Source organism: Kogia breviceps, chromosome 14 (assembly GCF_026419965.1).
Source record: "Kogia breviceps isolate mKogBre1 chromosome 14, mKogBre1 haplotype 1, whole genome shotgun sequence".
Taxonomy (NCBI): Eukaryota; Metazoa; Chordata; class Mammalia; order Artiodactyla; family Physeteridae; genus Kogia; species Kogia breviceps.
Window position 1 is genome coordinate 29997481 of NC_081323.1, and position 23470 is coordinate 30020950.

At 43.3% G+C, this 23470-nt stretch overlaps 1 protein-coding gene across 13 annotated transcripts in view; it reads right to left on the bottom strand.

Annotated features, from left to right (window-relative positions):
- The window catches only part of RALGAPA2 (Ral GTPase activating protein catalytic subunit alpha 2), a 285244-nt gene that overhangs the window by 183536 nt on the left and 78238 nt on the right, over window positions 1-23470 (bottom strand). For all 13 annotated transcript variants that reach the window (XM_067013805.1, XM_067013802.1, XM_059038836.2 and 10 more), the window contains 6 exons: window positions 21033-21200; window positions 19552-19689; window positions 16112-16260; window positions 11773-11884; window positions 5258-5495; window positions 2106-2270 (listed from right to left, as the gene is read on the bottom strand). In XM_067013805.1, coding sequence (XP_066869906.1) covers window positions 2106-2270; window positions 5258-5495; window positions 11773-11884; window positions 16112-16260; window positions 19552-19689; window positions 21033-21200 — 970 coding nt within the window. The remainder of the gene's footprint in view (window positions 1-2105; window positions 2271-5257; window positions 5496-11772; window positions 11885-16111; window positions 16261-19551; window positions 19690-21032; window positions 21201-23470) is intronic.

The window sequence follows — 23470 nt, forward strand, 5'->3', positions numbered from 1 at the left end:
CCTCACTGACATTTTCTCAGTCTAAGTGTAGTCTGTGGGGCAAATTATAATACAATAATCTTAAAATATTCTCTTACTGGGATTAGAAAAAAAAAGTCACTTTCAAATGGGTCTTCCATAATAAACATCTTCATGATAACAGTGCACAAACTAATGTCATGAGCTGCTTCCTGTTCTCTCATTAAAAGGTAGCCTCTACACAACCAAAATCTACCATGAAAATGTTCTGGGCCTTCTTAAAAGACTAAAAATACGTAAAAATAGTAGAAGTGAGTAAAAGCTCATGTAGTCTATGTAGATTACATTTATAAAACAGCATGATATAATAAAATATTCAAAAAAACATTGTTTTCACAGGCAACAAAAGTCATAATATTTTATAATATTAAAAAATATAAAATAGGAAATACATATATACATATCCATACATCTATGTGTATAGAATACATGAAGATAATAGATCTGTCCTACTCAATAGCTCTCATCTTCATTATCTTTTAAAGGTTATGCTTCCAAGTGTGTTTAATTGAATGAATCCTACGAATGCCAGGTTTATGGGGTTGAAGTGACATACTCTACAAAGACCGTTACACGACTTTGTACTGGGTTGGCCAAAAACTTCGTTTGGGTTTTTCTGTAAGATGTTACTTTTTGGCCAACTCAATAAAAGCTCTTAGTTTTGCATGACTTTTCAGGTCCCTGAGAACACTAATAAACAGAACTGCACGGGCATAAAGGCACAGAAGATTTTCTAAAACCTACTGGCGCCTCTACCATATTGCTAGTCTAGAATACCTCTTGAAAAACGAAGATGCAATCTCTCCTATGGCTGTGTTTTGGCCAAGTAGTGGCATATGGAACATGCAATATACAATCATTTGCTGCTCGTTAAAACGTGAGAATAAAGTTTTAAAAAGTGCTTTGAATGAACGCTTTTATCACCTCTGTAATTCAGGGGTTGTGAGGGCCAGCAGGAAGTCTGGGGGGCTCAGGCATGATGCCACCTTTGTCACAAACTTCTCTTCAGATCCCTTTTAAGGATCCAGTGATGGAAGAAAGGTATTTTAGGAGCTGGGATGAGAAAGGAAATGTGTAAATCAGCCTCTCCCAAAGCTGCCTGTTACCAGAAACTAGGTCTCTCCTCAGGGAGAGGAGTTAGCAAGAAGGAGGGTATAAATAAGGTGACAATGACAAACAAATACTATGGTGAAAACGAGGAGGAGTTAGGGTTAAGGCATAACATATTTTCATTAAAACTCCAACATGATTCTAAGCCGTCTGTAGTAAGCCTTTACTAAGCATTGGAAAAACTGTTGAGTGTCCATGAATCTTTGATTTATGACCAGAGGAAACTGTGACCTTCTCTCTGCAGTGAACATGCTGAATATCAACTACAATTGCATGGTATTATTGATGTGAAAAACTACAGGCATCTGAGAAAAACTCATAGGAATCTGTTTTAAACTTAAGTTACAGCCTCAAAGTCACTGGGAAGGCTCGGGTCTTTATTTGTTCTTATTAAAAACTGTATACAAGCTTACTTATTAAAGAGTTCTCTCTTTCTAAGAGTAAACTGTAGCAACAGTTTGATTAACTGGAGGTTCCCGGTCAAGTTCTTGTTAATTCTAACAGCCTGTAAGGTCAACATCTACAGGCATGTAAAGCTCCAACTTCCAAAAAAGCAAAAAATGTAAATGTCTCCTTCCAGTCCTGAAAACTAAGCCCTTATTCTCCTTTTCTTTGCTGGAATAAGTTTCCACCCTCTCTTCAGATCAGCATTGTTCAACAACAACAACAATGCAACTGGTTGTGTGATTACTAAGAATCTATTTTCTTCAAGGATCAAACAAAACATCTATTTTCTCTCTTTTGCACAAATATCTCACTCGATATTAACATCTCAAGTTCTTTTTCACAATGAAGGATTTAGAAATAAATGTCACAAACTGATTCAGAAAGTAGTTAGACAGAAAGCTGAAAAGATACAGAGACATCTCAGTTAATAAAAGTCCCGGTGTTTAAGTTCTGAGTGGAATTTTAAAACTTCAAAAACATTTGATTCCTATAAATCCATTCCTTTGAGAAATACTAGAACACATGCTTACCGGTTGCTTTCTGGCGGATGATGTTTCTCGCTTTCTCAACTCCTGGCGCCCCAGATGTGGTGGCACTCCTGAATCTCATGGGCTCGGCCACATCGGGGTGGCTCCGCCAGCTCAGAGAAAAGGATCTCCCCACGGTGGTTCCTTTCTGAGAATCTGGAACACAGCCTACAAGACAAGAAAAATAATCCAGAGACTGAATTCATTATTATTCCTTTCATAGCCTGTGCTGCTCAGCAAACGTCATACATAGAATGATGTATAAGTCAGCAGATTCTCTTGCTGAAGATTAGGTACCACTTCCTTACACTACAATTTAGGGAGTTATTCATATATCAGGAATCTGAAAATTCCTGTTGCCAAAGTATTTTTCAAGCATCTTCAACGGTCTCATGAAAATTCGCATATCTTCACAGTACTCATTCCAATATACAAAAAAACATTAATAAATCTTCCTCAATATAAGAACAATGTCAAATGAAGTTACACCACTGCTCCCACGATACTCCAAAAACTGCTTCTATAAACCAGTAAATTAGAGATCCTGATTTTAGAACAGTATTCCATGCTGTAGACGCCAACCTCTCCATGGATCCCTGAAAGAAATTTATGCCCATAAACCCTAATTATACTCAAATAAGCAAAGTTAATGAAATTCTACAAACAATACAAAATCCTATTTTAAGCGAAGCTCCAAATAGTAAAATATTGCAGATCTGTGAATCACCTTTTTTCTCCTCTCATACTGCTCTGGACAAGTATTTTAAGTAAGTGGTCAAGGATCAAAAGAAATACAGAAGAAAAGAGAATGAGGCACTTAGAGGTTTCTGCACGTGTACGATGTGGCTGGCAGCTGCCACCTGTGGCTCGTTGTCACACCCAGATTCTTCTGAGAGTGTACTTTGTTTCCACAAATCTAGTGCTTGTACAGCAAGTATTTCTATAATGGATATTTAAATGTGTTTTAGAATAAGGCAATATAATAAATAAATCAGAAATATTTGCCATGGTCATTAATTAGTTAAATTTGTTCTGTATCTTTCCTGAAAATAGCATTTTTTGAAGTTGTTTACCTTCCTAAGACAAGCCTATCTCTCCCTATGAATCTGTGTTTGCATAGTGGGAGGGAAGAGAATATTTTGGGGGCTGAAGGGGAGGGTGGATTATAAGAATTCCAGGAAGCAGGGAACATGGTTATTTTGTGAAAGTCCTTACTTTCTGTCTCAGCCGCTCCCCTCCATCCTGAAAGGCGCCCCAGTCAGGTAGACTCTTCTGGACTGAGAGCCACAGTCCAGGGAGCTAAGTTCCTGGCTGGAAGCATCTAGACCCTCCCAGACTCTGGGTTTACACAGAGGCCCTCAGGGCTGCTATGGAGGATACTACAGAGGCCCAGGGCTCAGGCTCTGGGCTCCCTGCCCTGACTTCAATCCCAAATCTCCCATCTAATACATTTTTTTAGGAAGGGGCTTCTTACAACTTCAACTAGGGAGAAAAAATGATCTTCTGCTGAAGTATGTGAGAACATTGCATTAGACAGTCTAAATCTAAACTGGGATTCGACAATTCCACTGGAATGTCCCATACTTCAACTAGTTAGTTTTGGTTTCTCACTGACTTGCTCTTACTAATTGGTGCCTTGGCAAGCCACTCAGACTGCAATGAAGACATTCTAGGAATCAGTCACATTAACTACATGGCTCTGCAGTTAACTAATCATTATAATTGGTTCACACCTCCCCATATCCACATCCTCTGTCATCCTCTCCCACATTAACTCTGGGCTTCAGCACATGACTTTTGGTTGCAAAACTGAGCAAGCAGAGATTTGAAATGTACCTTTAAATCTGAGTGTGTCCTCCTCTGCTCCTGGAACCCTAAGCCATTAGGTGAACAGCCTGAGTTAGCCTGCTGGGTGATGAAAGATGTACGGCCCCGTCACCCCTACTGCGCAGCCGAGAGCCGGCTAACCCCTAGCAGTGGAGCTGCCGCTCGCTGAGCGTGTCACAGCCCGGCTGACTGCGCACGCAGCTGTGAAGCCAGCACAACTGCCAACCCATAAAATCATGATTTGAATAAATGGTGTTATTTGAAACCACTATATATTGGGGTGCCTTGTCACACAGCAAAGCAAACTGACACCATCTACACTAAGACCACTGTCAAGGTTGTAGTCGACCACAGCAAGGACGTGCTTTTTGTAAGTCTCTGGAGGAAAAATTCCTCGCAGGTCCCAGGACCAGGACAAGCCAAGCAAGTAGCTTGTTTACCCTTTTTGCACTCTGTGATTCTCCTGTGTTACTCTGTGATGATCAGAGTTGAATCTGCGGTGGCCCCCTTCCCGCCTCCCCAGCAGCACCGAAGCTCTTCACTGTGCATCCTGGCATTTTATCCATGCCCGGAGCTCCACCCCTGTTCATTCCGCCCCAGTGTCCTTATGTATTTTATCCATTGTATTATGTGTATTTCTATGAGTGGCCTCAAAATCTTTACACAATAAGCTGGAGTACAGGGAATTAATCCAAGGACTGCGTCACAGCCTTAAAAGCAGTAATGAGGACGGGCTGCAGAGCGTCATCCCCAACAGAGACCAGCACTGAGGTTTCCCGCCTTGATCTGACTCCAGGTCCCACAACAATTTTCACCCAGCAACACAAAAAAGCCAAAATGACTCCATGTGAAGCATTCAGAACTTCTCCACCTTCCCCAGGGGGCGCAGCAGAATAGATAATAAATAGTGGGGCGCTTTGAGTGGGACTTGCCTGGCTTTGATTTCCGGCTTTACCACTTCTTAGCTGTGTGACCCTGAGTGAGCCAATCCCTGTGGACTCTGTCCTTGAGTTTCTTGGTCTGTGATGTGGGGAGAGTGGCATGGACCTCACAGGCTCCCCTAAGGGTGAAGGCAGAGAAGGTGCCCCCGGCCCCCGCCGCTATCACTACTGCTCCCAATCCTCCTTCTTCCTTCTTTCCAGCCTGTCCGTTTTCCTCACTAAGGGGACACAGTGCTGGGAGACGCAATCGAACACCACCGTTAAAAGATACTGTCCGTACAGCTGGTTCAGCTGACTATGAAATTCCATGCGTCGACTGCCTGCTGTTTAATACACACTCCTCCCCCGACTCAGACGCCCAGTGCCACCCAGCCAGGAAGGAAATACCTTTGCCTCGCTGCTTCTTTTCCTTCTGTTCACTTAATTTGTCCAGAGGTAGGTTTGCCATCTCGACTCCGTACACGGTCCTGGCGAGCACCACCGTCAAGGAGTCCATGATGCTGGCCCACTCGTGGATGAGCTCCTCCCATTCCGTGAGGGAGGACAGCACCCCGAGGAAGTCATCCCAGAGCTCCCGAGAGATGTGTACGCAGAGGTTTGCGCGGATCCAGGCCACTATGAGCGTCTGAAAACGACCAATCAACAGGAGAATTCAATCATCTCCATTTGCAAGAAGTGTACTTTCGACAAAACATTGAAAATCACTATTAATAAAATGAATTTTAACATAAAAAATGCTTGGAGATACTGTGTTTAATTTCTCAAAATGCATCTGATCCACTGAAATCAAGATTTGAGCTACTGTGAAATTAGTTATCATTCTGAACAGACACTGATCAAAATGACCCTAGTGTCTGTGGCTGGTCCTGGCGGGACCTGGGGAGCCTATTCGCTCCCGCACTCCCTGCAGGGGCAACTCGAGCCTTGTCTTCTGCAGGTAAACCTCCACCTCCACCAGCTCCTGCCTGACTGGCAGCAGACGAGCTCAAAGCAGACTTCAGAGCACAGACCCCAGGAAACAATGCCCAGGACCTCTGCCCACCAGGCCTGCATCCGCTCCTCCCCCACTGCAGGCCATGCAGGGAGGGGACCCTGCTCTCCTGCATGCCCCCCGACCCTGACCCCTGCTCCGGGCCTCCTCCTCAGATTCTGCATTTCTGTTAACCCCACCTCACCTTGACCCCCTGCCCATCCTACTTCCCCAGCTCCTACCCATCAGCATGTAAACATGATCCAATTCTTCCTTATCTCAAAAAACCCCCACAGAAGTTCCCTTGAGCCCTGATGTCCCTTTCGAGCTACAGCCCCTTCCCCTTTCAAAGCCAAATTTCTTGAAAGAATGGCCCACACTCGCTCCATCTTCCACACTCACTCCATCCTCTGCCACCCCACCTTCTGCCTAGGTTTTGGTCCCCGTTCTCATGGCTCCAATAACCATCTGCTCACCATCCACGTTCAACCCAGACCTCTCGAGATGCTGGTTTCCTGACCCTTCTCTCTGCTCACTCGTAGTCCACGTGCCACGTCCTGCAGGCACCTGCCACGCAGCGTAGTTGTGAAAAGAACTCAGTTTCCTCCACTGAGAGCCCTCCAGGCCCTCCACCTGGCCTCTCCTGCTCCCGGCCTCTGCACATACCCTTCTCTCCCTCTCTTTCCTCATTTTGCTTCTTTAACTTTCACCCACTCTTCAGGTCACAACTTGGATGTCACTTCCTCCTAGGTGTCCCTGATGTCACCCACCCCCAGCCTCCAGCAAGCAGCCTGCATTTCCCCCATCAGAGTTCGTTTCCCTAAGAGTCCCTCAGTCCCCCTGGTCTCACAGTCCACAGTACTACAGCTGCTCACAGGGGCAACCCTACAACAAGACAATTATGCATGTATTCTGGGTATTTCCTTACCTCCAAGGTGCCCAGCTCCTTACCTCTGCCAAAATATTCCACATCCTTTAAAATTCAACTCAAAATGTATCTCCCGGGACTTCCCTGGTGGTACAGTGGTAAAGAATCGCCTTCGAACGCAGAGGACGAGGGTTCAATCCGTGGTTGGGGAACTAAGCCCGTGCGCCACAACTACTGAGCTCGTGCGCCTCAACTAGAGAGCCCGTGTGCCACAAACTACAGAGCCCACGCACCCTGGAGCCTGCACGCTACAACTAGAGAAGAGAAAACCTGCACGCCACAACTAGAAAGAAGACTGCACACCACAATGAAAGATCCCGCATGCCTCAACGAAGATCCCGCATGCCTCAACTAAGACCCGACACAGCCTAAAACTAAAATAAATAAAAAATAAATCTTAAAAAAAAAACAAACAACAACAAAAAATCAAATGTATCTCCCTTGAAAGAAGTGCCAAGTCCATCTCAGATGAGCCACAGATGCTTTTCTAATCTTAGTAGAGGGAATCTTTAAAGCCAAAGTCAGGGTAACCTCCCTGATCTGTTGTCAGAGCTAAAATGTACCAGGTAAGGTACCAACTCGCCAAAATCTCTGCCCAACCCAGATGCAAGTAGGTTCCCACTGCTGTCAGGAGTTGTACTGTGCATGGGATGGGGGTGAATTTGCTTTTTAATTTAGATGAGATTAGGCAGGTTCAGGGTGGTATGGCTATAGACTGCTTTTTAATTAAAAGAGAAATTTTTCTAATATAGACCTAGGAAAACTTTGAGAAAAAGAAAGAAGTCTGTACCTAGACAAGCCTGCTCTGACCACCTGAAAAATCATATATAAAGTGACCCTCATGACAATGTACTTGTGCTCTGTTTCAATTCATGTTAACTACACTTTTTAAAGGGGTAAAAATCTTAAAGTTGAGCTAAAATAATTGAGTATATTGAAAACAAGGTTCTAAACACTCATATTTAAAATCTGGTTCTAAGATGAATGAATTTTTTAAAAATTAAGGACAATGCAAATGGAAAAATTAAAATAATGTTACCACTTGTTGTTATTAGTATTTATTATACATTTTATTCTGACTAAAATGCCAGCTTCTGTTTATTCATTTTTTACACTCCTGTTTTCAAACTGAGTTTGAGGTCATTACCATAAAGTGCATATACACAATACAATTAATAAATGGTAGATCAAAAATATAATCTTCCAGGGGCTTCCCTGGTGGCGCACTGGTTAAGAATCTCCCTGCCAATGCAGGGGACATGGGTTCAAGCCCCGGTCCAGGAAGATCCCAGGTGCCACGGAGCAATTAAGCCTGTGCGCCACAACTACTGAGCCTGCACTCTAGAGCCCGTGAGCCACAACTACTGAGCCCACACGCCACAACTACTGAAGCCTGCGCACCTAGAGTCCGTGCTCCACAAGAGAAGCCACTGCAATGAGAAGCCCGCTCACGGTAACGAAGAGTAGCCCCCGCTCGATGCAGCTAGAGAAAGCCCGCGCACAGCAATGAAGACCCAACACAGCCAGAAATAAAATAAAATAAATTTAAAAATATACATATAATCTTCCAGAGTAGGAGAATGCAGAGACTGGCCGAGTTGCCAGGACTTAGCCTCACATGTGGTCATGGCGCTTCAGGTTTAAAAGCAGAAGAGTGGGTATAAAATGCCCACTGGGTCCTGCACTGGCCTTGCTTTATTGACTAATTATTAGACAAGGACAGAACCATGACTTCCTGCAGCTCATAGGCTCCACCTCCGCAAATTTCACAAACACGTGCATCATCACACATCACACCTCATTCTCGTTCACAGCTAAGGACAGTCAGCAGACGTAAGCCCAGGGCCCCCTCTTCACAGGTTTCCCTTTTCTAACAGGAAGAGGGAAAGAGAGGGCCTCAGACTCTGTTGTCACTAACCTGGTTTGTGACCTGGACAATTTACGTGGCTTTTCTGGAGCCCTATTTCTCTCTAAAGATAAAAAGCTGAATAAGAGCATCCCTAATTTCATCCTTCAGCACTGAAAGTCACGTTTTATCAAGTATGCCTCGGCACACAAGACATATAAAAGACACCTTCACTGGTAAATCACTCCTTTTCTTACAAAGTTTCCTAACCAACCACTTTCTATGTCCCTTTACCCACCTCACTTAGGGGATGACATAATTTTAACATATTGGCTCAGGCTATAAACAGAAGGACCAAAGTCCAAGTTTCCTGATATACTTCTGAGCTTCAAGCAGGAGGCACAGTTAGCACTGATGGAAGTATGTAAAGCATCATTTATGGCAATTAGCATTACTTGGTAAGTATTTAAAACTAAGTAAAACTCAACTATCATTTCAAGAAAATTTGCCAACCCAACTTATCTACTGACAGAGAAAAAACTAAATGTTAAAGGAAAAATTAGAAAAAGATAAAAGGATAATGGCAACTTAAAATTCCCCGTCCCCTTTAATAGTCTCTTTATTCAAAATTTTAAAAATCAAGTATCTGGCAATTGTAGACAGGCTGCATGACCACACAAATAATGATCAGACAACACATTTTAATTGTAGGATGGGACTAAGACGGAGCCGCTTGATTGCCTGGCAGATCTGCCCTGAACTTTCACATTTCCCTCCTCCTGGGGTCTCACAAAAGGACTTGGGAGGTCAACAGATGATCATAAATCCCAGGTGCATCCTCTCTGATTCTTCCAACAACCCTGGAAGGTAGGAAGGAGCCTTTTCCTGATTGTGGCAGATTAGGGACAAGACTCAGAAAGATGAAGTGATTTGCTCAAGGCCACACAAGCCAGGAAGTACCAGAGCTGGGGTCAGAACCCAGAAATCTGTCTAAGTCTAAAAAGCACATCTTCTCTCTGCTACTTTATGGTTAGCTCTTAATTAATGTAAGCATTCCTCTGGATGCACTGAATCACTGCCAAAATAATAACAACAACGACATCAAAATCGTTAATAATCATGGACTCAAAACTAATCTTCAAGTAAGATCTGACAAGACTTCTCCATTAATGAAGAGGATTCTCCCCTCTCCCCAAACCAAAACCAGACAAACAGAAACCACAACTCCACGATACACTCTTGCTTAGTTTAGTGACAAGTTCTCACTAATTCCAAGACCCATGATAGATGTGGAACTAGACAACTGGTGAGGAGCGGGGCCCAGGCACCCCCCGGCCTAAGCCCGGCCCCCGTCCATGTCACATGGCAGCTCCGGTCCCATCAAGAAGGGGAGGTCAGGAAGGTCGAACAGTGAGATGCTCCAGAGTCAGAGCAAGGTGAGCGGAGGGTCTGTCTGTCCAGGTAGACCGCAGGGCAGGTGGTCAGTGCCACCCTACAGGCAAGAGCACAGCAAAGTTGGACACACAGAAGGGTGTGCAGACCACTTCACCCATCCAGTGAAGGCAAGGTAATCAGACTAAAGGTGATTATACCATGAGGAGTTAACTGAGTTCATGCCAATTATTTCTGCAGCCTTTCATACGTTTCTCATCAGTTCAAGATCATTCAGTCATCGTAAACTGTTCAAAATTAATGTGAACAGCTGGGTTCTCTTGTATTACAAAGGGAATATTTGGTTTTATTTAGAGTACTAATTTCTCCTTTTTGTCACTTTCACCTACAGAACCGACCTGTATTCTGGATATGCTCTTAACACATAACCTCCAAAACCACCTTCCAGTCCCCGAGGAGGGCAGCCACCTCTCTCCCTGCAATGTCACTCCCAGCTCATGGCCCACCCTCATTCTCCTGCTGGATTACTCAAAGTCAGGCCCATCCACCGGACCACGGCCTTTACTGGATAGAACGTCACATTCTTTCACACTGTTATCTTTCAGAAATATTTCATAACTACTATGCATTCCATAAATACTAGTGACTCTAGAAAAGAACAATGCTGCAACAGGCTGCCGCCCTCAGGACCCTTTCAACTTCTTTCCAGGCTGTCAGTTCCTCACCTGCCTTCTCCTCTCTGCCCCTCAGGGTGATGTCAGAAACTCCTGCGCTGGACCCTTCTCGCCATGAAATGCAGGAACCGCAGCCATCTCCTTGGCTCTCCGCTCCCATTGGAAGCCAACCCGGCTCCTCACCTGGTCCAGGACTTCACCTCCGAGGTTCTCTGCCCCAGACGATGCTACTCTCCCTCCCTGGATCATCCCCACTGGTGAGCGAGCATACTCTACCGCCACCTTCCTGAAACCCTGCTCCCCACACCCTCGCTGGCTCAAGCTCATCCCCTCCTCCCCCCTCCCTTCCACACCATTCCCTCTGCAAAGCCATGACTCTAGCTGAGACCTCCACTGCCCAGCTCTCACTTTCTCCTCCATCCACTCCAGGTGGGCCTCATTCCCCTAGAACATTCTCAGCCACCAACATCTTGGCAAAGCCAACGGTCGACTGGCTGTCTCCTCTTACTCAACACTGCTCTCAGGGCATCCAGGACACATGTGCCCCTAGTTACCCTCCCAGCTCACTGGCCACCATTCCTCAGCCTCTCTGGCTGGCCCTCTCCTCTACCATCAGCAGATGGCCCTCTTCTCTCTGACACACTCTCCCTCCCCAGGTGATCCCACCCAGCCCTGTGGCTTTAAACACAATCGCTCAGCACATCAATGGCCCTCACATGTTTATCTCTAGTGCGAACCTCTCCCATCCTATTCCTATTCCCATGCTCTGTCCAGCCTTCACCTCTTCAAATCTACCTGGCCCAACACAAGGGCATCAGCTCTTGTCATCTTCCTAATTTCTAGCAACCTTAAGCAAATCAAAAGAGGAAGTAGATGGCAGAAAGGTGGGAAGGTCTAAAAGAAGACCAGCACTAATTGTAAAGACAAGATTACAACCTTCAAGACAAGCTAAGAAGGAAATTTTCTAATAAAATTTCTAGAAATTTAAAGTTAGTCTAATTTTACTCTTGAAATTCTCAGTGATTAAAACTAATTTGCTGTAAAATCTAATTCATTTCTTGCATTTGCAGTGTTTTAGTAAAAAAGACTTACCCTAAACAGTAACCCTGCCAAGCTCTGGGCAAACAAGTCCTTTATTTGTTTATCCTTTGGCTTCTGCATGACAGCTTCTGTTATCCTGAGTAGTATTTGCAACATCTGTTCCCTGGGCCACCCAAAATAAAAGCTCATATTATTAATCACATCTCCAAAGCACTTACATTTATAGGTACAAGAAATTCTCTTAAGGATTAAGCAAAATTGATAATCACATATCATTCAGAAGTATCTGAATGCCCATTACATAATGAATACCATACTTATCAAAATAAGCTAGCTTATGTTACCACAGTTCTAAAAATGCGCCTCCTGTGCCCACATCAGTAGACAAGACAACCCAGGTCTCACCCCAGCTTGACCTCCACCTTGTAAAAATGGAGGCGACGCGTTTTCTCCACCTGTGCCAGCACCTACGGCACGCGGGGAGAGCTGTGCCTACTGAACTTACGCAGCACTCTCAAACTTTCACATGCATTATTTTACTTCAACTGAGCGGCCTCCCTATCTCTCTGTGTGACAGTAAACAACATGGACTTTCTGGTCCTCGTCCTGGGGAGGTCTGCCGGCAGCAGTGGCAGGTGGCCGTGCTCCACAGCACTCCCACAGGTAGGAGGGCTGGGAAAGGTCACCACTGGACGCTTAGGGCACAGAGCTTTGTGCCTGGAAGATCCCGACTCTGCCAACAGGGCACCCCTCGGAACCGCAATCACAATGTCTCCATCACAGCACTCCTCGGACCGTGTTTTTTTCTTTTTGGCTGTGTTGGGTCTTCGTTACTGCACACGGGCTTTCTGTAGTTGCGGCGAGCAGGGGCTACTCTTCGGTGTGGTGCGCGGGCTTCTCATTGTGGTGGCTTCTCTTGTTGCAGAGCATGGGTCTAGGCACACGGGCTTCAGTAGCCGTGGCACGTGGGATAGCAGTTGTGGCGCACGGGCTTCAGTAACCGTGGCATGTGGGCTCAGTAGTCGTGGCGCACGGGCTCAGTTGCTCCGTGCCACGTGGGATCTTCCCAGACCAGGGCTCGAACCCGTGTCCCCTGCATTGGCAGGCGGATTCTTAACCACTGCGCCACCAGGGAAGTCCTGGAGACAGTGTTTTATGTAAAAAGTCTTTAAAGAGTATCAAACACTAGAGACACAAAATAGCACTGCTAATTGTGATGATGATGGTAAGTTCTCTAGCACAGCCAAAGGGCATTCTTCTCTCTCACAGCTGAATTACTTTCTTCATATCTTCCCCCAGATGCCATGGAAACAGAGAACACTTTATCTTCTGTTAATGGAGGGAAATCACCCCGGTCCCTTTAACTACTTCTTCGAGGTCTTGAGCACGAACGGTTCGTTTATCGCTGTAACTTTCTCCTTGGCCTGGCTCTTCAGTGATAAAACCAAGAAGTGGACAAAGTAATCTGGTCCAGGTTGGATAATGAGATCTCAAATCACGGTTCCTTTATAGTTTTCTCACATTTCTGAGAACAATGTTTTCTCTTAACACGATGCTGGATCTCATTAAACTTCTCAGGGTCTCCTGCCCTCCTCGTGGCTGACCCTGTCTGACTTCCGTGCTGGTTTCTGCGGGTGCCCGTTCCCACTGTGCTCTGCTCTGCCTGCCCGCCTGGCCCCCTACCCACGGTCCCTGCAGGCTCAGGACTACAGCTGTGCGGCCAGAGGATCGGGGCATGCATGCCTGGAGCAGCCAGCGACTTTGAGGAGGATGAAGGGAGAAATGGCCCAGGGCTGGGACAGTCTGTGCTCACCCCAGCCAGTGTCCCCCGGGCCCTGTTGCAGGGGGAGGGGTGGGCTGCACCCAGGGTCGCCTCTGCTGCGCACCTTGTGTGATGCTCAAGACAAGGAAAAACAGCCCCTTCCACACCCCTCGTGCGAACATGAGAACAAGAAAAGTAGTAACTTTCAAATAAAACCTCAGTCATGGGAACTGTTATCAAAAATGCAGACCTGACGGAGGCAAAGGCCAACACAGACACAGGGCAGGTTTAACTTCTGAACCTAAGAAAGCTTGGGAACCACAACATTCCCACACGGAGTCTTCTGGAAGAGAATAGGGGTGGAAAACTACCTCCAGTTTGGAAAAATCTTTGCTAACAGTTCTGACCTCCGCTTGTTCTTTTGTGTTTTGTGAAACATTAACTCTGCTCACTCTTCTCAAAGGGGACCTGCCTGAAGAGCGAGCCCAGGACAGCCCATGTGTGCTGCCCGAGTGGCGGAGGAGCGGCTCTTGCTGCCTCTTTGTTCTCTACTTTGCCCCCATCTCCTTGCACACCTACTCACTAACACCGGCTATCCCCTCTTTGGGGGCCACTACTCGGCATCTGCTGGGCTACAGCCTGGTCTCAGCCACCGTCATCCACCGCCACAGAGTCTGCGCTCCAGGCACTGCCTCTCTCCACGTGGCAGCCAGAGATCTTTTGGAAACATAAATCAGGTCGTGTCACACTCTCGTGCTCAAGCAGAGGTAGTGGGGACCTTCCTGCAGCCCGCGGGGCCCTGTGCCCCCTGGCCTGGGGTTCCCCCCCCACTGCACTGGCCGCCATCTCGTCCTGCCCGGAACCCACCAGCTTGTGACCTGCAGTTCCTACTCACGGGGATGCTCTTCCCTCCGGGCTCCGCTCAGAGAGGCCTTCCCACCCTCCACACTGTCCCCCCCAACCAGCTCCACGGTTCTTAGCGCTGAACCCTACCTGACCCCACTTCTGTGTTCATCACGTCTCTCAGGCCTATGAGGACAGGCGCCTCCGGAGGGCAGGGACCCTGTCTGTCTAGTTCACCCTCTATCCTCACAGTAGAAGCTCCCTAATTATTTACCAGATGAAAGAAGCGAGGGAGGGAGGGAGGGAATTCACTGATCGTCTGGTACTTCAATACACAGGAAAATCTGCTAGGGAAATAGATCACATCCCTGGTCTATGCTCTACTGACTTTTTTTTTTTTTTTTCAGTGAGTATTTTCATCTATTCGTATATTTTGATTTTTTATACTTTTACCTGGGAATCTCTGAATTATTAAAGAAACAGAGAAGCATTGTTTCATTTTATTTCCTAGAATTTTCACCCCAAAAAAGATTATCAAAAATATCAAAATATTACTGATACACTGGTATATAGAATTCATAGAGTTTTCAAAGGAAAAAAAAGCATGAAAAACACTTGATACAACTGGTATGAGAAGCAGAAATTTCAGTTGAAAGCTTCCAGCATTTCTCATTGCTTTCAACATTACTGACAGAGCTTTTAACTTTGTTTAAATTGCCTTGTTCATCCCTGTGATGCTTTAGCAACAGCTTCTCGGCAAACAGTGCTAAGTTTAAAAGTCTGGGAAAGATGACACCGGAAGGTACAGCTTCAAATGATCATTTTGACATTTGTGGTTCCTGTATTTGTGCACCTTCTGCCCGCCGGCTTCCTCTGGGCCCGCTCCCCCTCATCTGAGAAAGAAAAGGGCTGGACGCAAGGCCCTAGAGGCCCTGCGGGCTCAGTCCCACCTCACCCGCACGGCTCCCTGAGCGCCGGCTCCAGCCTCCAGAGCACAGGCCTGGGAACGGGGACCCCGAGCATTTCCGGGAGGCAGGTGCCACCAGCCCGGGTCTGAGGGTGCTGACCACTGCCAGGCAGGTAGGGAGGGTGCTGCCTGGGCGGGAGGAACCTGCAAGGTCCGGACTGGAGAAGCAGAAGGGAGAGGCTGCCCCCTACCCCCAAAACCTTAGGAACTGGAGGGATGTGCAGACACTCATCACAGGAAGCACTAATGCACTGCTTACCTCTGGGGCATTATAAACACAAAGACACCAAACAAAAATGAATGACCAGGAGGAAAACACTTCACATAAGTGTATTTTAATGACACCACTATATTTTTCACTGCACTCTGACAATTTATCACTTAAAATAATTGTTTTTCTAAAATGAATTTAAAACTTCAAGTTTAAAACAATCAAATCAGTTAAAAGTATTCTGGAGCAATTAACCAACCCTCCTGGGATTATGCAGAATGATATTATGAAATGTCAGTTACTGCTTTTCCACAAACTGATGACAGTTTAAAATGGAAAAATCTACTTTTAAGTAATATGACTACTTACTCTTAATTTGAGAACTTTTTTAAAAACCAATAATGAAAATAAATGAACTATCAAAGTACTGGATACTTACCTTCATAATTCTGTTACAAAAGACTGATTATCACCTCATTGTTCACTTTGTAGAGCTATTTAATAAACGAAGGCTTTAGCATTTTAATTATTACGTTGAAAACAGCATTTTAATTATTATGTTGTAAAACACTGTTTTACAATGTTAATTAATGGAAAAGATACTCACCATGTCTTTTTATTCATTGTAAGCTCCATTATCATGCGCCTAAAAATAATCAGAACAGCTTTACAGGCATCAACTTGCTCCTTCAAGAGCATGGGAACTTCCACACACGGTTCCAGCAAAAAGACGTTTGCAGCGTTTGTCAAAAATACCTTAGAACCAACAAATTTTACATGAGAAAATATAATTAAACAGATAAACCTGAACAAATTTTGTTTAAAGGGAATGATACTAATTTCACCTTTGAGCTATTTCAATAAGACAAGTGGTACCAACACATACTCAAATTTATTCTAGTTCACCCCTTAGAATTACTTAAATACTGATCCTTGAAAGACCTTTTCTAGAAAAATAATTGCTATTACATATTAATATTGCAGCTTTGGAAATTTATGAATCAGAAAGGCTTCTGAAGATTTCTTTTTGACACCCCCTCAAAAACTTTTTTAAAAAGATAAGACAGGATCATTGCCTGTGGGTGAGGAACCTTGGGGGGCCGGCAGAGAGGGTATGGGCCCTGGGTCAGACAGCGGCTGGAAAGAACGACCTGGCTCTTGTTGCATCTCCAGCTTTGCTGACATGAAGGCCTTGCTGACAGGAGGTGGCCAGTACCACCCAAAGGGCAGCCAGCAAAGGGGCAAAGGCGTGTGGCCAACGCTGCACACCTTCCAGGAGCATGGGTTTTCAATATGAGAAATACAATATGCAGCAGAATACAAAACCTAAGGAAATTCTTAGGATGAAAACTGAGATTTCCAACAAAATTTAGAAAGTACGCCAACTGCTCTACACTCTGCCTTTAGGATACAAGTCCCCTGTCCTGTACCATCGTTAGAGAATTGTGAGGAGCACGGATCCAGGCTACCCTGTAGGGAGTTACTGCCCGGGGGCACTGCTGCGGCATAACAACATGTCATCATTTACAGAGTCAGGACATTCTGAGCTGTCAACCCGGTGACAAGGGTGGAGCTTCTCCACCTTCTAAACCTACAGCCCCTCTTAGTTCTCCTCTCCATTCAACAGCACAGACACCAATGATCTGGGAACAAACAGAGCTGGCTCACTTGTGGACGAAATCCATTAACACAGCATCTCAAAACAGATGCACAAACTGACCAGAGGAACTGAAATGAGCACACTCAAAAGTCAAGTGGGTGAACTAAAACGCTGACAGCCTCTGAGATCATTTCATGCAAGATTAAAAATGTATCGTGTCCCAATTTTCTAGGAAGAATCACAAAATCAGCACTAAAATAGTTGGTAACAGATGATAACAGCACTTGTGAAGATTTACTAAGCTTCGAGTAAGAAAAATGAAAATAAGGAAACTCTTGACTAGTGAACTACAGCTTTAGTGACTATGTCTTTTAAAGAAGTATGCCATAGATGATGTACTACAATACAGATCCTTTTTAATTCAATGTACTTGGCTCCTTGATTTAATTTTAAACCTTTGCATACTCCAAAGTAAAAGTGAGGAGTCTTCATATATTTTATTTCTTTCATTTCACTTTCAAAACAACATCAAAAATGTTGACTCCATGACTATTTATTACCATGTTAGTATCAGGATAAAAATAAATCAACAAAATGAATATGTCCAAATTGTACCTGTCAGAAGCAACTATAAAAGAGTACTATCTTATCAAACCTCCATTTGGCCACGTTTTCCTCATTAACCAAATCAAGGACCAAGGTACTCGATAAAATGAGAACAAAAACAGCTATCTAAATCCAAACTAAATATTTTTTAAAACTGTAGAGCTATAATCAAGTAGAAATTCTTTTTCTTGGCTCAGCCAAGGGGATGTAAGTTCTCCTTCTAGAGAATAAATAACTCACCTGAACTCAGGGAAATAACAGGCATCTGCAACCCCCACTGGCTGACTACGGGATGCTCTGCGGGGAGGGGGCGGGGCGGGGACTCCTGCAACCATTGCTCTGGTGGGTGCACAGGTGACATTTAGGAGCTGTGTCAAAGCTCTCTGAAGCTATTCAAGTAAAATCATCTTGAGTTTTTTAAAGCTACAATTATTTGCTGATTTTCAATGAAAAATGAGAAAATTCATTAATTACAGTATATTAAACTGCCAATTAACTTGAAAACAAAAAGGATCCCATGATAAGGAATCCTCTCAAGAGACAGATGACAGAAACACGGCATCACCGAAAACTGGGTACCATGCCTTCCTGCCCCAGACTCTACGCCCAGCCTCTGTGTGGGGGGCCTAACTGGACACAGATGAATGTGGATATGGATATAGGGAGGAGGGTGGGGTGCCGGGGATCAGGGGAAAGAGAGGGACCCTGTGTTTTCACTTATACTTTTAACAACCTTCACACTGGGTGCAATCTCCCAATCTCCATTTTTGAGATAAAATCCTGAGATCTGGGGAGACTGAGTGATAAGCCAAAGCTGCTCTTTCCAATGTTCCCAAATGGTATTTCATATATTCATTCAGATAAATCTCTAAAAATTACTGCATTAAGCATCATTCTTCATAAACACAGGCAATTTTTAAGAGGGATATTACCTATAAGATTATGTAATCACCAAGTTTGTCTTACAAATTAGAATCCAGGTAACTCACAACCCATATGTGTTCAGAATGTGGCACATATATACAATGGAATATTACTCAGCCGTAAAAAGAAAAGAAATTGAGTTATTTGTAGTGAGGTGGATGGACCTAGAGTCTGTCATACACAGTGAAGTCAGTCAGAAAGAGAAAAACAAATACCGTATGCTAACACATATATATGGAATCTAAAAAAAAAAAAAGGTTCTGAAGAACCTAGGGGCAGGACAGGAATAAAGACGCAGACGTAGAGAATGGACTTGAGGACACAGGGAGTGGGAAGCGTAAGCTGGGACAAAGTGAGAGAGTGGCATGGACATATATACACTACCAAATGTAAAACAAATAGCTAGTGGGAAGCAGCCGCCTAGCACAGGGAGATCAGCTCCGTGCTTTGTGACCACCTAGAGGGGTGGCATAGGGAGGGTGGGAGGGAGACACAAGACAGAGGAGATATGGGGATATATGTATATGTATAACTGATTCACTTTGTTATAAAGCAGAAACTAACACACCATTGTAAAGTAATTATACTCCAATAAAGATGTTAAATAAATAAATACATAAATAAATAAAAAGAAGATACTTTTAAGGTTGAAATCTCAGTCATATATTCACTGTATAACAATCCCTCTCAAAAAACTGCAACCAGTTTAGATGTCTTCTCTAACTAAAAAAAAAAAAAAAAAATCTTTATAAATTGAAGGTGGGCAAGCAGAAAGAAAACTGAGCATGAGAATTTAAGGGCTGTTTAGTGATGCACAGCTAAAAACATCACCATACTTTATACAATGTCACCACCAATAAACAAAATGTTCAAGCTGACTCCATTCGGGAGCCTTCCCGTCTGTGGCCGGCGCATACCTGCAGCATAGCCTGGGCCCCAGCCTTCACGCTCTTATTCTCCTCTTCGGTCACACACCCTCTGCTCACAGCACTTGTGAAGGAATAAGTTCGTCCCCAACTGGAAGATCGCTTGTGACCAGAACTTTCAGATGAGGTCTTTAGAAAATAACAATCAGTCAGCAGAGTGGGGAGAAGCACATGTTGTGTATTTAGTTCCTTACGCTAACTAGAATTCATGAGATTACAGGATCTAGAAGGCAAGTCTGTTTTCTATTGTGTTCACCATTCTACCTCCATCACCTAAAATGGTGCTTAGCACTTAGTATGTGCTGAAGAAATAGATAATGTTTGTCCAATGACCCAGTGAACATGACTGTTGATTTGTTTTGACCTCATGACTAGTTATTAAGATGACTTCACCGATATTGAAAAATCAAATTAGGGAATTAATATAGATATTTAAAAGTGTAACCTTTGGTTACAAGTTTTTGGGTTTTTTTAAAATTTTATTTATTTATTTATTTATTTATTTTTGGCTGTGTTGGGTCTTCGTTTCTGTGCGAGGGCTTTCTCTAGTTGCAGCGAGCGGGGGCTGCTCTTCATCGCGGTGCATGGGCCTCTCACTGTCGCGGCCTCTCTTGTTGCAGAGCACAGGCTCCAGATGCGCAGGCCCAGTAGTTGTGGCTCATGGGCCCAGTTGCTCCGCGGCATGTGGGATCCTCCCAGACCAGGGCTCGAACCCATGTCCCCTGCATTGGCAGGCAGATTCTCAACCACTGCGCCACCAGGGAAGCCTCCCAAGTATTTTTTAATGTTTGGTGTTAATTGCCATGACAAACAGCCACTTTTAGAAATAAAAATTCTCAGACTAGATGTCAAAATACCATGACAGAAATATAAATACGACCTAAGTTTCTTTTTGTGAGTCAAGTAGAGGCCCACTCGCACCTGTGGCTTTATCTAACATGGAATGAAAGGTCCATCCTGATAGCAACCCTCTCTGAGAACAGCACCCAGCCCTGAAGCGAGGCTCACTTCACTTATTAATATTGTGTGTCACAATCGACTGTTGCTGGTATGTGTGTCACATTGGACTGTTGCTGGTATGGCAACCGTACAAGGAAAAGTCTGCCAAAATATTCTAAATTTAGTTAAGTGAATATTACTTATTTAAGCATATCAATGATATGGCAGTGACATTTTTAGTCTCATACAGAGACGTGCAAAGTATACTCTATTCAAAGACTCTCATGCAGTAGTGAATAAAGAAGCTGCCATGCACATGTGGCCAAGCCTGAGCTTAGGATGTGGCAGAGGACCTTGAACAGAGAACAGAAGCAGCCTCCCCGAGGCAGGCGCTCATGGAACTCAGCAACCCGAGAGCAACAGAGCTGACAACAAAGAGGTGGCCTGACTGTGACCCTTGACTGAGCAGAATACTTTGCTTTATATTTTAATATAGATGCTCCCAACTCAAACAATAAGTGATAAAATATTACCTGCTTGTTATCAGCCTCTGAAAATCCTAATTTTTCAGCATCTTCTTGGGCAACTTCTTTTATGTCTGGTTCCTCCATGAACACAGGTTTGTCCTGGAGGATCCACTTTCTGTACACTTGAACTACTTTTCTGGTTATAGCTATGTCACAGGAAGGCAGCAAAAATGCCTAAAATGATAAGAGAAACTCCCTTTAACACAAACTCAGGTCACCAAAGAGCCCAACAGACATTTTCAACACCCATCACCAATCTCAGACTTTCCTTTGAAACAGACTACACAAGGCCACATGTTCCTGTGCACACCAAACTTACCTGAGGAAAAAAGACAATTGTGTTTATGGCAGTTGCTTCAATTGGGCCAACTGTTTAATTGGGCCAGAAAACAAAATGCAATTTTTTTTTTCCACAAAATAAACAAAATGCATACCTATAGAGATATATTAATTGGCTGTATGAACAATAATAATTGTACAACTGAGAACTTTTCCCCACAAATGAGAAATAGATGATGAGATGGTAGAGATTATAGTACAGCCAGTTGTCACGTCTCTTCCTAAGTTCACATTCAGTGACGCTGTGTTGGTAACTTGAATTGACCATAGTGGGAGTAGTGGCAACACAGAAGTTGGCAAATGTTACCAACCAGGGCTTTTGTTTTCTTTCTTTTGTCCTTTTTTGCCGTTCCCTTTCCTTTCCTTTCTCTTTCTTCCTTTCCCTTCCTTCTTTCTTTCCTCCTTCCTTCCCTCCCTTCCTTTTTTGAGAGTCAGCTGTCCAACTGGCCAGTTGTAGCATTATGCATACTTATGTGAACTTTTCAACATTAAAGAATCCCCTTACACATCTGCACATAGAATTTTTGTTTAAGGTGATCAGAATCCAAACATAGACAACTATGTAACCCAAATTCAATATTATCTTCCTCCCAGAAAGCAAATATAAACCCCTCTGGAGGAAAATAAAATCATAGTAAAACCAAAATTATTTGCACAGTCTGATTAATATGATATATAGCACATTAATTTAAAAAATCAGAAATGTAAGAAAAGACATCAACATTAATAAAATCACATTAAAAATAGATAATAATTTAAACATATAAGAGATCTAGGTAAAGTATCAGAAAAAGATGTATATGAAATTGAAAAATAAAATAACCCAAATTAAAAGCCCAGTGTAAATGGCTGACAATAGAATGGATGTAGCTGAAGAGTAAACTGGAAAAAAAATCCGATGAAAATATACAGAATGAAGCACAGAGAGACAAAGTATGGCTCCATCAGAAGAGAGGTGAGAGAGAACGCAATGCAAAAGTTATCCTTTCCATGGCTGGAGATGCGGAAGGAAAGAATGAGTCAAAAGCAGCAGAAACAATATCTGAAGATAGAATGACTGAGAATTTTACCCAAAATGATAAAACACATCAAGCCACAGATCCAAGAATCACAAAGAAACACAGCAGGATACATTCAAAGTATATTACTCTAAGACTGCTGAAAACCAAAGACAATCTGAAAATCTTAAAAGGAGCCAGGGGGAAAAAAGACACATTTCTTCCAAAGGAATAACCACATGACTTAGCATAACTTCTCAAAGAAACAATGAAACCCAAAAACCAATGGAACAAAATAATCAATGTGCAGAAAGAAAACAGCTGCCAAAGTAGAATCTGACATCCATAAAGAAATATTTCAAAAATAAAAGCAAAACAAAGACATTTTCAGATAAGAAAATGAGAAAATTTTTACCAAGAGACCTAATCTAAGGGAAATACTAAAAGTTATTCTTTAAGCAGAAGGAAAATAATTCCAGGTCAGAGATCTGGGAAGAAATAAAGTGCAACAAAAATGGTAATTATTTGGATAAATCTAAATGAATAATATATATATATGAATAAAAAGAATAAAACTGGATAAAATAATTATAGAGTTATGAAAGAGATGATATATATGTATATGTATATGTATATATATATTTGTGTATATATAATACATGTTATATATTCATAATATGGCATTAAATGGCATACACATACATAACAGTGGTATAAAAACTGAGAAGGAGTAAATGGAACTAAAATGCATACCGAGAGGTAAAAGTTGAAATTAATGCTAGATTTTAAGTTAGGGATGCATATTGTTAATGCTTAAAATATTACAAATGAGTGTAAAAATACTTATCTAGAGGAGAAAAATAGGATGATAAATGTAATCAGTCTGAAAAAATTAAGACAGAAAGTAGAAAGTAAGATAGATGTAAAAATTATAGCAGTTGTTACATTAAATGTAAATGCAATAATGCTCCAATCAAAAGATGGAGATTATATGGTTGGATTTTTAAAACTATTAAAAAGACCACATGCCATTTATAAGAGGACATCCAAAACATATGAAAAGGGGACATTGAAAGCAAAAAGTCAGAAAAAGACTACCATGAAAAT